The following is a 13,492-nucleotide window of genomic DNA, read 5'->3' as shown; positions in this document are numbered from 1 at the left end:
TTTGGTTATTGTTACAAGGCCAGATCAGTCAATCATCCAGACTGTTGCCCTTGCAACTACTGAAAAGGCTGCTGCCCCTCTTCAGGAACCACACGTTTGTCTGGCCTCTCAACAGATACCTCTCCATTGTGGTTGTACCTACGGTACGGCTATCTGTATCGCTGTGCACGCAAGCCTCCCCACCAACGGCAAGGTCCATGGTTCATGGGGGGTTTTTCAGAATATCTTGTGTAATTATTGCTATATCTTTCGAAATTTTTAAGCTCTACCTCCCGAAAAAGAATCGGAAGGTATTTTTCAGAATATCTTGCGTAATTATTGCTATATCTTTCGAAATTTTTAAGCTCTACCTCCTGAAAAAGAATCGGAGCTGGCAACACTAGTGATAAATAACATGTTTTGTATTTGTATTTTTTACTTATACTTTGGATCTCTTATTGTACATATAGGACAATTAATTTTTCCTTACTAAATATCTAGTTTCAAAACATTGTTCTCTCTAAAAAGTTACACAGTGAGAATGAAAACAGGAAAACGTTTTCTCTAAAAAATTACACTGTGAGAATGAAGATAGAAACATGATGATTACACGTCTGTGGGTATGATATTGGACAACAATTAATTTCTACACATAAATGAATGCCATTTGTCTCCTGTTTAAAAAGTTGTCTGGTAGCAAAATACCAGTTTTTTCTTGACAAAATTTACTTCAAAAATACAGTAGTAAAGCTTTTGTAAGAAGAAAATATCCAAGATATCGAGTGGCAGAATAACTCAAACGTATGAGCCAAAAGGAAATGTCAACTGTTGCATAGAATCAAAACTGCTACGAAATATTTATTAGAATAGGTGCTAGGCAGGACTGATTCTTCTTTCAGAGTTTCAACAAAGTTTTTTCCCTTTTTTTATTATCTTCTAGCATACAAACTTTATAGCCATCACAATTGAACAAAGTTCAACATGCAGGGGCAAAGTAGCCCAGCTTCACGATAGTATCATAAAGTGATGGACAGTACTTTACCGTGTATGATCGATAACAGAGATAATACATAAGAATGTAACTTAAAATTAAACAAAAAGATATTAAATTTTAATATAACTTAAATAATTGTACTATTTGTATCTGATTGTCTATTCTCGACACGCAATTTAAAGAACCGTTTTGACAGAGTTCAGTCATTTCGCTTTACCTTAACAGTAGAGCGGAAATGATATGGTCGTCGGATGGGCGAACCAATAACATATATATTTTTTATCTAGCTGTATATAAATTTCGGCATATGACTTGACAGTTGAAGAAATGGGAGGGTGGAATCCTGTAAGAGAAAGCGAGAAATATGGAGTGGGTAAGTTTTTTTCACGATTCAGTTTTGCTGAATGTTGTTTACACTTGCGCATCTGCGGCCAAGCCCACTTTTTGAACAGGTTATGGTGATTGCTTCACTTGAACCATTTGTTGAATGTCATTAGCCGAATATCAGTCAGACCAAAATATAACGATGTTCGTAGAAATTAACCTACAATAGAGATTTAATGTGTGTTTCAGGGCAAATTGCTGCGTCCCTGGTTTGTTGTTTACGTTTGACAAAAATGCTTTATGCACTGAGCGTTATGCAGTAATTGACGAGAAAGCCGTTTAGACTTACTTATCACATAACGAGATATCATTTGTCGATTAGTTTATTGATTCAGGTTGATAGTTGTACTCAGTCTGCAGCAGCTTTCTTTATTATTTTATGTAACAAAACAAAATAAATACTTGGAGTGAGAACCACATTTCTGACTTTATGTTTAAAATTAGTGACATACTGTATAGTGCAGAACATCATAGAAAATATCCATTCAAAACTTTGCACCTATGCCTTTTGCCATGATAGATATACTTAATTATTTTTGTAAGAAAAACTTTTATTATTCTCAGGTTCTATAATATAAAACATTTGTTTGACCATCAATGACAGCAATATCATTTGCTCTGTTATAGTAATGTCTCCAGCTGGTGAATTATTTCCTTGACCTTTGTAGTGCATGTTAGTGCTCCCTCAACAATTGAGCTCCGACATCCCTCCCCACCTGACATACTCATTAAAATGTCACGATAACTTATCTTCTTCTCTTTGCCTCGTTTCTTTTTCTGTATTCTCTAGTGCTGTAAATTCATCCAGATTTGGAATTCAAAGTTGGAAACTTTTCTCCTCTACAGGCAGGGGTGTGACATATGAATGCAAGCCAAATTGTAAAAGCTTTTGACTGTCTCATATTACATCACTACTTTGTGCTTCAGTGATCCTTTGCTACTTATTACTGTACTTACTTCATCTGTTTCATTTTATACCCATATCAATAGATGGTTGCTAGTACAAGCTATTTACTTTCTTGGTTAATGTTTCTGTAAGAGGTCCCCCTTGCTGCATTTTTCATATTGATGTACAATGTAGACCTATGTACATAATATAAACCAATATACCAGTTGGAGATTTGTTGGCAATGTAGTTTACCATTTCTTTCCATAAAGTTTGTTAATTATGGAACATTATTTGTGTTCATCCACTCACAACTAAATTGCTGCCTTCCAGCCTAACCTAGATCTAGGGATTCACTGCAGATCAGTTTGTCACCACAAACAATGTATCGAGGGGAGGCACCGTGACACTCTCACCGAACTGTCTGATACATCAACATGTTCACAATGTTGCAGCAAGTAGCAAGCAGGAAATTGGAGATGTGAAGATATTCCAAAAGAAAGCAGAAGAGTTTTTATTGCTACTGCTCTTATAATTAACAACTTCATTAGGAATTGAGTTTGGAGTTTAGTTTGTAACCAGAAATCATATGGATCATATAAATTCTAGCTACTGTTATTAATATAATTTGTGATCTGCCAATAGGATCGCTTAGAGAAATATTTTGTTCCTAAAACACGGTATCTTATCTATAAGTTCATTTTGGCCTTGTGAATACTCTGAGCGTATTTGATTTCTTCAGTGCCATTATAATATTCAGTCTGAATCAGTAAATCTATTATTCATGGGAAAAAAATATAACACTTAATTTATTGCTTGCTATTAATGACACGTTCCTGTTTGCACTTTTTTTATGCTGATGGCTTTGGGCTTCTCTTGGAATCCCTGAGGTTGCATTGTTGTTGTGGGTCTCAGCCCAAAGACTGAGTTGGTGCAGCTCTCTGTGCTAGGCTGTACTGTGCAGGCCTCTTCGTCTCTCTATAACTACTGCAACCAATATCCACTTGGACCTGATTACTGTATCAGAGTGTAGGTCTCCCTCTACAGTTCTCACCCCTCACTCTTCGCACCATGATCACATTGACAATTCCCTGATGCCTCAGCATGTGTCCTGCCAATCTTCTTTTCATCATGTTCTTTTCCCAAGAATTTATTAGTTTATCAGTTGCCTGATCTACACATCCGATCTTCAACATTATTCTGTAGCACCACATATCAAAGTCTGGTTTCTTTCTGTTTGACCTATTTATCATCCATGTTTCACTCTAACATAAAGTTACACTACAGACAGATACATTCATAAACGATTTCCTAATATTGCTTGCCTTTCATGACTGCAGTCTTGGTTTCTGTTCAGATTGTAGATAGCCTTATCATTATCTGTATTTTATGCCTGACACTTTCAGAATTTCAATGAGGTCAGTCCAGTTCACACTGCCAGACATTTTCTGTAAATCCACAAACGCTATCAATGTAAATTTGCCTTTCTTTAAGCTATCTTCTATGATAAGTCATGGGGGTCAGTGTTGCCCTTTGTGTTCTTACGTTTCTCCAGAATCTAAATTGATCCTCCCCAAGGTCAGCTTCTACCAGTTTTTTCATTCTCCTGTAAATAATTCCTGTCAGTATTCTGTGATATTTACACCTGGCAGCAACTGCCAGTTTTGGAATAATGAATTATTTAGATTTTTCCTGAAACACATTTTTGCTGTTCTGCCACCTTTCACACCAGGTGGAATGATTTTCTCATGGGTGGCCCCCCAAGGATTTCCATAAACCTTAGTGAATGTCGTCAACTCCAGGTGCCTTGTTTTAAGTTAGATTTTGAGTGCTCTGTCAAATTTTTGTAGCAGTGTCTATCTCTCATCTTATTTTTTGATAATGTAATCTTCCAGCTCATTTCCTTTTATACGTTCCTTTTGCCATTCTGCCTTCCCTTCCTTGTTCAGTACTGACCTGCCATCTGAAATCTTGTCTTTGAATTTTATAAAAAGGTTTCTGTATTTTTCCTGTAAGCAGCATCTATCTTTCCCCTGATCATGCATGCTTTTACAGCCTTGGATTTGTCATCTAGCCATTTCTGGTCAACCAATTTGCACTTACTGTCAGTCTCATTTTTTAGACACCTGTGTTTCCTTTCATGTGCTTCATTTAGGGCTGCTGCAGTTTTATATTCTCCTTCATCAGTTAAATTCAGTATCTCGTGTGTGTTCCCAGGATTTCTGCTATGCTTTTCTTGTTTGAAACTCTAAACAACAAGAAGTTCTTTCAGTATATCCAGATCCCATCGAGTTAATTTCTTACTTTTCTGCAATTTCTTCAGTTTTAACATGCAGTTTATAAACAATAGTTATAATAAGTACTCATCTGCTCTCAGAAATGTTTTGCGCTTTAAAATTTGATTTTGGTGTGTATCTTATTAGATTAGTGTCCTGATGGACGAGTATGAGATGCAGTCAGCCTCTTGAGGCCAACTAAGGAGCTACTTGACTGATTGATATCTGCCCAAAGGTCAAGTTACCTGGCAGCAACTGGGAAGATGGCTTTCATACCAAATGCTCCAAATTCCATGATGCCTGTGACAGAGAATGATGTAGTGATTGTTTGGTCCTGATTGGCTTGTCTAGGGCCACAATGTGGAACTTTGCCATTTTTACTGATGAATGAGCTGCCATATTTGTTTTCTTAAGAAAAGAATCTTACAGCTACATCCACGTACATTTCTGCAAGCTACCGTATGGTGTGTGGCGGAGTGTACCTTGTACCACTACCGTTCACTTCCTTTTCTGTTCCACTCACAAATAAAATGAATGAAAAACACTGCCTATATGCTTGTGTATGAGCTCTAATTTCACTTATCTTAACTTCATGGTCCTTACGTGAAATGTACATAGCCAGCCATAGAATTGTGCTGCAGTCAGCTTCATTTGCTGTTTCTCTGAATTTTCTCAGATGTGTTCCAAGAATAGAATGTTGTCTTTCCTCCAGGGATTCTTACTCGAATTCATGAAGCATCTCCATAATATTCACATGTTGATAGACCATATCGATAGCAAATCTAGCAGCCTGCCTGTGATTTGTTCTGATTTCTTTCTTTAACCCAACCTGGTGGAGATCCCAAACACTCAAGTTGCACTAATGTTCTATATGCGGTCTCCTTTATGGATGAACCATACTTTTCCTAAAATTATCCCCATGAACCATGGGCCTTGCTGTTGGTGGGGAGCCTTGCGTGCCTCAACGAAACAGATGGCCGTACCGTAGGTGCAACCACAATGGAGGGGTATCTTTTGAGAGGCCAGACAAATGTGTGGTTCCTGAAGAGGGTCAGCAGCCTTTTCAGTAGTTGAAGGGGCAACAGTCGGGATGATTGACTGATCTGGCCTTGTAACACTAACCAAAATGGCCTTGCTGTTCTGGTACTGCGAACGTCTGAAAGCAAGGAGAAACTACAGCCGTAATTTTTCCCGAGGGCATGCAGCTTTACTGTATGGTTAAATGATGATGGCGTCCTCTTGGGTAAAATATTCTGGAGGTAAAATAGTCCCCCATTCGGATCTCTGGGCGGTGACTACCTGGGAGGACGTTGTTATCAGGAGAACGAAAACTGGTGTTCTACGGATCGGAGCGTGGAATGTCAGATCCCTTAATCGGGCAGGTAGGTTAGAAAATGGACAGTTTGCCCTGTTCTTGGTATCCTGCAGAGCTGATGGAGAAACTTTTGCAACAATGCGACTGTTTTTTTTCGTTTTTGTTGAAAATATTAAGGACTGGTTTGGAGAAGACATAATAATAGAGAAGGTGAGAAATGGATCATTGTTGAATATTAACCAAACACAGGCACCTGAGACCTGTGACAGGGTTGGGTATATATCCATTACCAAAAACTCAACCGGTTTGAAGGTGTCATCTTTCATTGGGATCATACACTACAGACGGATAACTGTGTGTTAACCTAGAGCCACATGGAATCCATTTTGTTCATTGCCTCCAGAGGACCTAAGGATAAAAGGGTGGACCCCGGAGCTTTCATCCTAGCCTGAGAAACTTAAGATCATGGCTTACAGATGTGATGTCGAGCTCAATTTTCTCCTCCAATGAGCTTTATGTGCCAGAGGTTTGGACGTATGTCATCCATTGTGAACAACTCCCTACATGTCTAAACTGCCCAGAACATCCCCCTCGTGTGCCGATGGGTTCACTTTCCAAGAAGAGAAGAAAATCCAGAAATACGAAATTCATGATTGCCTGTTTTATCAGGGTACTAAGAAAAAGTTTAAATGACTCCACTTGATCGATAAGATGTCAAACTTTGCAAAAATTTGTGAAAATTCACACCTAGCACGGTGACAAGGTCTCGGACACCAACTTCAGGTACTAGCTACACCTGAATGTCTGTTTTACAGTTGGGGGATGGTACACTAGCCCCCCGCCCCCCTTCATCACCACACCCACCACACTAGTGATAACCGTGCCATCAGTGCAGCCAGAGATGCCTCATCCTCATCCAGATTCACCAGGGAAGCGGATACCTACCGAGGTGCCCTCCTACCGGGTTAAAACAGATCAGCAATCTACCATCAGCCAGTGGCCAGTGGAGACACAGGCTGTGGGCCATAGAAAAGAATGGTCCTCTTCTGTTGCAGAAGTCAAGACAGGAAAATTCTCACAGAAACTGAATCCTCACATGGGCAAGAAGGATAAATTTAAAGTTAAAGTGAATTCTGCTGCTCCATTTGATCTGGGCCAAGTTACTAGAGCAGTTAATTTCAGAACTGGAAGTCTGCTTCCTTAACACTGGAGCTGTGATCTTAGTCAGCCATACACATTACAATCCGAAGCCCACACATCTCACCCTTAATCCAGTGGTATGTCCCTAGTGACCTCTGCAACTGAGACCATTTTCCTATCACTCTCTTTTTCGACCAATGGAACTTGCACCGTGTAGGTCATTTCAAAAAGCCAACTAGCAAGCTTTCAACTCCAATGCAAGTTAGCCACGGTGCTCTGAAGAAATAGTTGCAGCTGTCAGAGAGCGTTGCAGGAAACTTCGACAAAAGTGCCAGCCCCCTATGGAACACTTAATAGCAGTCAAGAGACTTTGTGTGAAGGCATGGTATTTAATAAAGAAGTAGGAGAAAGCAGGAGTGTTGGAAACAGTATGTGTTGTGTGAGAGCTCACATCCAGTCATCTCAAGTATGGATTAAACTCTGCCACATTTTTGGCCACCCATTGTCTACAGTAGATCCTTGCATCTCCCTGAGTGGCGACACCTATACTGATCCAGTGGCTGTTGCTGAGTATTTTAAGGCAAGCTTCACCAAAATGTCCACATCCAGTAACTACCTTCCTAATTTCTGATCTGGAAACACCTGGTGGAGTGAAATTCTTTGTCCTTCCTTGCACAAGGTTTAGTGTCATACAATGTTCCACTTAGTGAATGGGAGCTTCTGCAGCACTTTAGCAGAGTGTCAAGACACAGTTTCTGGACTCAATAAAATCCATAATTTAACACTTAAACGCCTTAGCAATGACAGCATCAAACTCATCCTTGGGTTTTCCACTTGTATTTTGTGGGAAGGGGAGTTTTCCCCCCAGTGGTGGGAGGGTATTATTATCCCTTTCCTGAGGAAGGAAAAATGCCCTCGAATTTTGAGTAATTATCGATCAATCTCTCAAACAGACAGGCCGTGCAGATTATTTGCAAGAATGTTTGTGCCTGGAAGCCATGGACATATATCGTAGTTTTGAAACTGTTTTTGGGAATTCTGGTTCATGACAGACCAACTGATTCAACTCTGTAGTGCGCAATGCTTTTGTGCAATGCCAGTACCTGATCGCTGCCTTCTTTGAACTACAGAAGGTGTATGACACCACCTGGTACCATCACATCCTGTCCAACCTGCGTGAGTGAGGCTTTTGGGGCTGCTGACCATTTTTATCCAGAATTTCTGTTCCTCTGGCTGTTCTGGGTCCAAATAGCAACTAATACATTCAGAGCATTACCCTCTTCATGTTTGCAATCGGTGGTATTGTGACTGCAGTGACAGTATCACCGTCACTGTCAATGACATTTGCCTGCATTACAGTGCTGCATCGTTGCACACCACATAGTGCCAACTTCGAGGGGCTACAGAAAAGATACATAATTGGGCTCTGAATTGTGGATATCAATTTTTCATCTGTGAAAACTAGTGTCATGTACTTTTGTTGAGTCAGAACTGTGCATCTGTAAACAGAACATTTACCTCTGTAACCAGTTACTTGAAGTCATTGAAACTTTCCAATTTTTAGGCCTTTTATTTGAGTCAGTTAACATGGTTACCATATGTACACCAATTCAAGGTAAATTGCTTGAGGAATATTACAAATCACCCAAAAATGGGTACACCAGCTGGAATACAATTAGAAGCTCTCTGTGAGGACTTCCAGCTGTCTGCTCTTGTCTGTGTACATAGAATTCCCTCTGGGCATCCCCTGTGGTATGTACCAAGTGATAAGATTCGGGTGGACCTCTTCTGGATCGTAAGAAAAATGTTGACCCCTCAATTCTCAGATGTGCATTCAGTTTGTGTCTCTGTGACTACCCATATTCAACATGCATCTACATGGACGGATTGAAAATCAATGACAGTGTTTGTTACGCTTTTGCACATGGAAGGGAGCACGAGAAGTATTCTGTGGTGAGTATATACAGTGTATACACTGCAGGCTCAGCAGTACTACATTAAAGGTCTCGCCATTAAGGACTTCCCGGTTTGTATTGACACCCTGAGCTGCTTAAAAGACATAGCTCAGTGCTACCCCAAAAACCTTTTGGTCACTAACATCCAAGACCTTTTAGTTGACCTCCACAGCCACAAAATGACAGTAACATTCATCTGGACACTGAGCCATGTGGGTATTCTGAGAAAAGAACTTATTGACAAATTAACTAAAAAAGCAACCCTAGCAGATGAACTTGTACTAGGAGTACCAGGCACAGACTTACAATTGGAACTGTGTCTGATTCTGAACACCTGAGATATCGAATAGCAGGCTACAGTGACCTTCAACAAGCTGAGAGCAATCGAGGGGACCATTGAGGTGGCATACTTCTCTCCAGGCCCCTCAGAAAGATGCCGCAGCACTTCACTAACTGTGTGCGGGGCACAAGACACTTAACCGCGTATTCCTTTTGCATCAGGAGGACGCCACTCAGTGCAGCTGTGGTGGTAATCTCACAGTAGCCCATATCCCAGCAAAGTATGCCTTGCTGGCCGATTTCAGATAAGCATTCAGCCTGTGTGCGCCCTACCTCAGATGCTTGCAGACAGTGGGTTGGCAGCTACTAAAGTCTTACATTTCCTGAGGGTAAGCAAATTATACAATATAATTTAATGCACGTTCGGTGTCGGGTATCGTTGTGAGAGGGAGTACCTCTCGTTGTGGCATGTGCCCTCGGGCTACTTTCTCCCTCCTTACTGTCAAGCTTTTTCAATTTTTTATGTACATATTTTATTTATCTACCTGTTTAAGGTAAGTAGCTTTCTAGTCTTTACAGTCTGCATTTTCTCACCGCATTTTCATTTTCCACCCCATTTTTAGTTGTACTGACTGTGATGACTCTTCTTTGTGTATCCTTCAGTGACCAGATGCAAGTTTTAGCTATCTGGCTGACTGCTTGGGTTTCATATCAGTTTTAACTGTCTGATTAAAACTAAGGTACTGTCACACATTATTTTCAGCTATGACAACATGGTCACAGATCCTGTAGCTGACGACTTTCCTTTTCTCATTTCTTATCTTTCTACATGATTTTCCTGTGGATTGAGGGACAGAGAACCAAGTAGTGCAGTCCCTTTAAATTCAATATTATCATCATTACAAGTTGTCATACTCATTGCTGAGTGTTGTGAATCGGGCATCTATATTCAGATTGTTACCAGCTTGTCTTGGAGCCTGCTGAAGAATTGGATGGAGATCTTCTTGTTTTGATCTATCCACTTGCTTGCTGCTCTCCTCCTCGGTCTCGTGCCTTCAACCTTTCCTTCCAAGATTATTTTCTCTAGATTTCCTCCATACCTCCTTACAATATGGCCAAAGGATTGGAGAATTTTTTGACTGACACCAGAAGAAAGGTGCCTGGAGATATTTAGTTGCTTAATAATGGACACATTAATTCTCCTTTCGGTCCATTTTAGGTGCAGTGTCATTTGCCAGCACCAGAGCTCGAATGTATCAATATACTGTTTGTCTCCGGCCTTAAGGATCCATGTTTCACAACCGTGAAAGAAGGTGGGAAACACACGTGTTTCAGCAAGCTGGGCCTGCCCGAAAGCAGCTGGTTGTAGGGCTTCACGCTCGTCTTCAGTCCCGGAGACTGATTCAGTGAAGTCCTCCCAGCCAGGGAAACCCAAGGAACAGCGCGAGAAATCGAAAAAGAAGATCCCCAAGAACAAGGAACTTGCGGTGGCACCCACACCACAACTACCTACAAGCTCTGCATCTGAGGATGGGGTGGAGATTCTGGTGTCTGCTGAGGTCCCGGATCTCACCGGACCCTCAGACACAATGGATATAGACTGCTCAGGCAAACAGTCGGTGCAGTCTCACGATGATGTCATCCTCCAGGGGAATTGCGGCTTTTTTTCCACTGACTGGTTGAGCTATGGCAGCTGTTAAGCTTTACACCTGCTTTCTGCATTGCCCTCCAGGAAACCTGGTTCCCGGCAATGCTGACCCCTTCCCTCCACGGCTATAAGGGATATTACAGGAACCGTAATGACTATAATCGAGTGTCAGCTGGAGTTTGCGTTTATGTCCTATACTCAGTCTGTAGTGAAACTGTGCCTCTTCAAACCCCTCTTGAGGCTGTGGCTGTCAGAATATGGACTACACAGGAAATAACTGTCTGCAATGTGTACCTTTCTCCACATGGTGCAGTACCCCTGAACGTATTAGCTGCACTGATTGATCAACTCCCTAAAACTTTCCTACTTTTGGGAGATTTTAATGCTCATAACCCCTTGTGGGGTGATACTGTGCTTCTGGCCAAGGCAGAGATGTCAAAACTTTACTGTCTCAGTTCGACCTCTGCCTTTTAAATACTGGGGCCGCCACACATTTCAGTGTGGCTCGAGGTAGTTACTTGGCCATTGATTTATCAATTTGCAGCCCAGGACTTCTCTCATCTATCCACTGGAGAGCACATGACGACCTGTGTGGTAGTGACCATCTTCCTGTCACGGCCCCGGCATCGAGCCCACAGACACCTGCCCACATGGGTGTTAAACAAGGTGGACTGGGAAACTTTCACCTCTGATGTCACCGTTGACTCTCCCCCACACGGTAACATTGATGTGATGGTTGAGCAGGTGACTACCACAATTAATTCTGTGGCAGAAAACACGATCCCTCGCCCTTAAGGTTGCTCCCAGTGACAGACAGTCCCTTAGTGGTCGCTGGAAGCTGCTGAGGTAAGTACAGAGCATCGGTGAGCTCTCCAGCAACATAAGCGGCACCCTTCCCTAGAGCATCTGATAGCCTTTAGGCGGCTCCGTGCCCATGTACGCCAGCTTATAAAACGACTGAAACGAGAGTGTTGGGAGAGGTATGTGTCGACCATTGGGTGCCGTGTGTCACCTTCCCAAGTGTGGATGAAGAGTAGACCTCTTTTTGGGTACCAGACCCCAACAGGTATCCCTGGCATTACCATCAACATCATGCTATTTGCCGACGTAAACGCGATTGCCGAGCACTTTGCTGAGCACTATGCTCGAGCCTCTGCATCGCACCCTCGAACAGCGGATGGAAAGGAAAAAGTCCTCTCATTCATTGCACACCACAGTGAACCCTATAACATCCCATTTGTGGAGTGGGAGCTCCTCAGCGCACTTGCACATTGCTCCTGACACAGCTCCTGGGCTGGATCAGATCCACAGCCAGTTGATTGAACATCTCTTGCATGACTACAAGCACCATCTCCTTGTGATCTTCAACTGGATCTGGTGTGATGGTGTCTTTCCATCGCAATGGCGGGAGAGCACCATCATTCCGGTGCTCAGACCCGGTAAAAACCCACTTGATGTGGTTAGCTATCAGCCCATCAGCGCCTCACCAACGTTGTTTGTAAGCTGCTGGAACATATGGTGTGTCGGCAGTTGGGTCGGGTCGGGTCCTGGAGTCGTATGGCCTACTGGCACCATGTCAGTGCGGCTTCCGCCAGAGTTGCTCTACCGCTTATAATCTTGTGTTCCTCAAGTCTGCTATCCAAACAGCCTTTTCCAGACACCAACACCTTGTTGCCTTCTTTTTTGATCCACACAAAGCGTATGACACCACTTGTCGACATCATATCCTTGCCACATTATACAGGTGGGATCTCGGAGGCCCGCTCCCAATTTTTATCCAGAATCCTGTCGCTACGTACTTTACATGTCCAAGTTGGTTCCTCCCATAGTTCCCACCGTACCCAGTAGAATGGAGTCCCGCAGGGCTCTGTATTGAGTGTATCACTATTTTTACTGGCCAATAATGGTCTAGCAGCAGCTGTAGGGCCATCTGTCTCACCCTCTTTGTATGCAGATGGCTTCTGCATTTCGTACTGCTCCACCGGTACTGATGTTGCTGAGCGATGCCTACAGGGAGCCATCCATAACGCGCAGTCATGGGCTCTTGCCCACGGCTTCCAGTTTTCGGCTGCTAAGTCATGTGTCGTGCACTTCCATCAGCATCGTACCGTTCATCCGGAACCAGAACTTTACCTTAATGACAATCCACTCACTGTAGTGGAGACAAATCGATTCTTAGGACTGTGTTTTGACACCCAATTGACTTGGCCACCTCACCTTTGTCAGCTTAAGCAGAAGTGCTGGCAGCACCTCAATGCCCTCCGCTGCCTGAGCAACACCAACTGGGGTGCAGATCGCTTTACTCTGCTGCAGCTCTACAAAGCCCTTGTTCAGTCCTGCCTTGCCTAAGGTAGTCTGGTTTATGGTTCGGCGGCACCCCCAGCATAGCGTGTAGTCGACCCAGTGCACCACTGTGCTGTTCACCTAGTGATGGGAGCTTTCAGAACGAGTCCGGTGACCATTGTCCTGGTGGAAGCCGGAGTCCCTCTATTAAAGGTTAGGCATGCACAACTGCTCGCCAGTTAAGTTGCACACATTCGTGGGTGTCCTGAGCATCCGAATTACCGTCTCCTTTTTCCACCTGCGGCGATTCATCTCCCACATCGGCAGCCAAGATAAGGGATAACGATTGCAGT

The 13,492-nt window shown here is 42.7% G+C and overlaps 1 protein-coding gene across 1 annotated transcript in view; it reads left to right on the top strand.

Annotated features, from left to right (window-relative positions):
• The first annotated feature begins 1,211 nt into the window (after positions 1 to 1,211).
• LOC126253699 (dedicator of cytokinesis protein 1) overlaps positions 1,212 to 13,492 on the top strand; it is a 443,179-nt gene continuing 430,898 nt past the window's right edge. Inside the window, exon 1 of the mRNA XM_049955225.1 lies at positions 1,212 to 1,346. Coding sequence (XP_049811182.1) covers positions 1,301 to 1,346 — 46 coding nt within the window. The 5' untranslated portion in view covers positions 1,212 to 1,300. The remainder of the gene's footprint in view (positions 1,347 to 13,492) is intronic.

The sequence above is a fragment of the Schistocerca nitens genome, chromosome 4 (assembly GCF_023898315.1).
Source record: "Schistocerca nitens isolate TAMUIC-IGC-003100 chromosome 4, iqSchNite1.1, whole genome shotgun sequence".
NCBI lineage: Eukaryota > Metazoa > Arthropoda > Insecta > Orthoptera > Acrididae > Schistocerca > Schistocerca nitens.
This window is presented reverse-complemented; position numbering and strand designations above follow the sequence as displayed.